This window comes from Mastomys coucha, unplaced genomic scaffold, assembly GCF_008632895.1.
Source record: "Mastomys coucha isolate ucsf_1 unplaced genomic scaffold, UCSF_Mcou_1 pScaffold9, whole genome shotgun sequence".
Lineage (NCBI taxonomy): Eukaryota > Metazoa > Chordata > Mammalia > Rodentia > Muridae > Mastomys > Mastomys coucha.
Window position 1 is genome coordinate 47,653,426 of NW_022196915.1, and position 3,610 is coordinate 47,657,035.

Here is a 3,610-nt window from a genome sequence, read left to right on the forward strand (position 1 = left end):
AAAAAAAAAAAAAAAAAAAAGCCACAATAGCTGTGCCCAGCCACCTGCGAATAACAGGCTGTGTAAAACCTATAAGGAAATGTGCTTTTGCTTTGTGCTTAGTGTTTGCTCTAAGGAAGCCGGGGTTGGGACAATTGATCCAGACTCATAGAATTTGTGTAAATTTAAGGATTTAGAAAAAAAATTATTAACAATGATCAAAGCCTTGAGGATGTAATTTTAAAAAGCAGAAGACTGGGTTCCGGCTCTCTGGTCAAAAAGGAGAAGGAAGAATGATAAGCATCCCCAGGGAACAGAGAGCTCCTGAACTGACAGCTTGCATCCACTCCTTACTCTGAGCCATTATTGAATCAGCTCTGCTCCTATTCCTACCTTTCTCAGGACCTTCCTCTCGCTGAGGCTGGACCTCAGCAAACGTTATTCCTCCAAGAAGGTATATTGTGTGGGAAGTGGGATTTACACTAGGGAGAAATCAGCGAAACAGAGCTCATATGGCAGGTTGATAGATACGTTTATTATTTCAGAGGCTTCCATATCCAGTAACACAAGTGTGTTTGTTGACGTGTGTTTTGTTGGGAGGCTGGGGACAGAGGGGAATGTCATGCCGGTTGGCAGAGATGCAGCACAATGATACTTTATATTTAATAGGTCACTCAAGCTAAGGGCCTGGCGGTCTTTCTGTGCAGACTGCATTCTCAGCACACACATGATTCTTTTCTTTACCTTGTTTTTTCTTTCAGGGGTCCTTGAGATAAAACCAAGATACCGTTAGCTCCAGACCTGGGAGAAGTGCTCTCAACAGCAAGCATCTTATATCTCCTGAGATGAGGGTGGGCAATGCCCTACCTGAGCAGCTCCGCAGCATTTTCTCTCTGCAGTTCCAACAAGGACTATAGAAGAACCAGAGAGGAGGAGACGTTAAAGTTGCCTCTGGGAAAAGCCGAAAACTCCCAGCCAGCTGATACTGGTTTGCTTTAAAAAGGCAACCTTATCAAATCAGAGTAGCATACAGAACACAGGGGGAAAAAAAAAAAAACCAACACAATGTTTTCTGATGTCAGATGATGACAGATGCTGGGGAAGACTGGCTTTTCACCAGCCAGGAAGAGCGTCACTCAGAGTGCACATCGACAAGAAACACAGGAAACACAAAGAAGCCCTAAGCAGAAGGAAGCAGGATTCGTCTATGATTTTCAAGGTCAACTGCTCCGGTGACCATGGCGACTGAGCAGACTAGGTGAATAGTTACCGTTTTAAATAGAATTTATTCATTTATTTATGTGTATGTGCACTCATGAATGTGAGGGCGAGGGACGAGTTTCAGAAGTCAGTTGTCTTTCTTTCTCCCATGTGGGTTCCAGGAAGCAAATTCAGGCTATCAGCTTGGTGGAGGGCAAAAAGCATCTTTGTTCTCTGAGCCATCTTGATGTCCCCACGGTTGCTATTTTATAAGAGTACATGCCTGATCTTACATGCTTAGGACTTATCCAAAATTATGGCTTTTTATTGCTATTGAAATTTATATGGGCCCTTCTTCTTTTTGAATGTTTTACATTGAAGTAGAATTACATCGCTTTCTCTCTCCTTTCTCTCCCTTCACACCCTTCCAGCTACCCTCCCACAAACCCCTCCCACGTCCCCCTTCTCATGTTAATAGCTTCTTTTCCTTTGATGATTATTGTTTCATGTGTGTATGTGTGTGTGTGAACAAATACATATAAACATGCTTTTCCCCTAGTCATATAACACTGGTATTCTTTTATTTTTGTTTCTATGTTTCTTGAGTTTTTTTTTGTTTTGTTTTGTTTTGTTTTGTTTTAGCTTTGGGTTTTATTTTTTTGAGACAGATTTCTCTGTGTAGTCCTGGCTGTCTTGGCACTTGCTCTGACCACATGGTTTGGGTGACTCTAAGTGGACTTAGTGAGATGCTTGCTACAGCTGGGCCAAGCAGGCTAGAGACATGACCAGGCTGAACTGGAATTTAGTTAAGGAGAGTTTTGTCATCTCTCCTCTTATTCAAAGAAATAGGAGACATCCTTCTCCAACTCTATCCCTCATCCCATCCTCATGTTCAGTGAAAGCATCTTTTGAGACTCCATGATTCAAGAAGTCAGGAATTTAGTGAAGGAATTTCTGTGAACATCAAGAGAAAGACAAAGAGCTTTGGGATAAATTATAAAACGAGTTTTTGAGTCTGGAGGGTGGCAGTTGAAATTTCTAGATGAGTCAGATGCTTCTTCAGGTGATGGAGTCAGGGCACCATGGACCCTGTGGACTTTCTGTTCACATGCCTCTAGAGATGGAGTGGACACCAACCAGGGCCAGCCATGGTCCCTGCCTGGAACAGAGGCTGGGATACAGGAGGAGTCTGAGGGAATGAGTGTGTGTGTGTGGTTTTTTTTTTTTCAGGAATAGTCAGAGCGCATGCGCAACTATGAGTTAGTGGCAGGAGACTTGGGCTGCTATGGTTAAAGAGCAGAGATCATGTAACAAGAGGATGATGTGATTTCTGTAGATCCTAAGATTTGCAAGTAAGAACCAGAATTGTGATAAATAGCGCAATGCCAGGATGTGTCATGGAAAAGGAATTACCTAGGTGTGGGGCAGAACTTCTGCAGTAGTTATGAAATCAGTATTACCTCTCTGTATGAACATAGTCTAGAGAGAGGTAGGAGCTTTTAGAAGATTAGATACTGTGTTGTACTCTATTCACCAAGCTAAATAAACCTTTATGAGTCTTATAATAATGACTTTATTAGTCATTAAAATAACTTTATTAGTTTTATAATAATGAACACTCATTTCATTAGGCAAAGAACAAATTTGGTGGACTGTTTTGCCTTCTGGAAAATCTCAAGGTCAATTTGAGATCTAGACTCATTTAGAATCTAATTTGGAGAAGGCAAAAAAAAATATGTCAAAAGTATCAAAAGGTTTGAACATTTGACTACATGGGATCTTAGCTTACTGTAATGAAAATTCTTACCTGTCTACTTGAACCAAAGTAACAAAGATTCAAAAGGAGAAAAGTGTTATATATAAAAACCAAACAAACAAACTCCAGAGGCTGGAGATAAGGCTCAGTGCTGAAGAGCACCCACTTCTCTTTCAGAGGACTGAGTTCAGTTCCCAGCATCCACTTAGTGGTTAACAATCATTTCTAACTCCAGGCCCAGAGGCAGTTGTGAGCTGTCCAATAGGGCCGTTGGGAATTGAACTCAGGTCGTCTGAAAGAGCAGTGCATGCTCTTTACTGCTGATCCATCTCTTCAGCTTCAAATCATAACATTTAACAACTGGTAATCCTTGTATTATGTGCATGCACATGTGCTTATGTTTTTATGTGTGTGCATGCATGTGTGAGCACATGCGTGTGGAGGCTAGAAGTGAACCTCAGTCCTTACTCTTCATAAGTCTTCACCTTGTTTCTTTTGAGACATGGTCTCTCATTGGTCTAGGGTATGCTGAGTAGGCAATGCTGGCTTCCCATCATGCACCAGGGGTTTAGATCCGGGATTATAGATAGATACTACTATGTCTAACTTTTTTTTTTAAACTTTTATTGCATTATGATGAGAAAAGTTACATGATTTCAATTTATCTAAATTTGT

General features: G+C 41.1%; 1 protein-coding gene across 4 annotated transcripts in view; it reads left to right on the forward strand.

Moving 5' to 3' along the window:
* The window catches only part of Sacs (sacsin molecular chaperone), a 97,614-nt gene that overhangs the window by 15,949 nt on the left and 78,055 nt on the right, over positions 1-3,610 (forward strand). For 3 of the 4 annotated variants that reach the window (XM_031362982.1, XM_031362981.1, XM_031362985.1), the window contains exon 2: positions 741-1,237. In XM_031362982.1, the coding sequence (XP_031218842.1) occupies positions 1,218-1,237 (20 nt within the window). In that variant the 5' untranslated portion in view covers positions 741-1,217. Of the gene's footprint in view, positions 1-370; positions 434-740; positions 1,238-3,610 lie in introns of those variants that run through there. The other variant, XM_031362983.1, reaches the window with a different exon arrangement.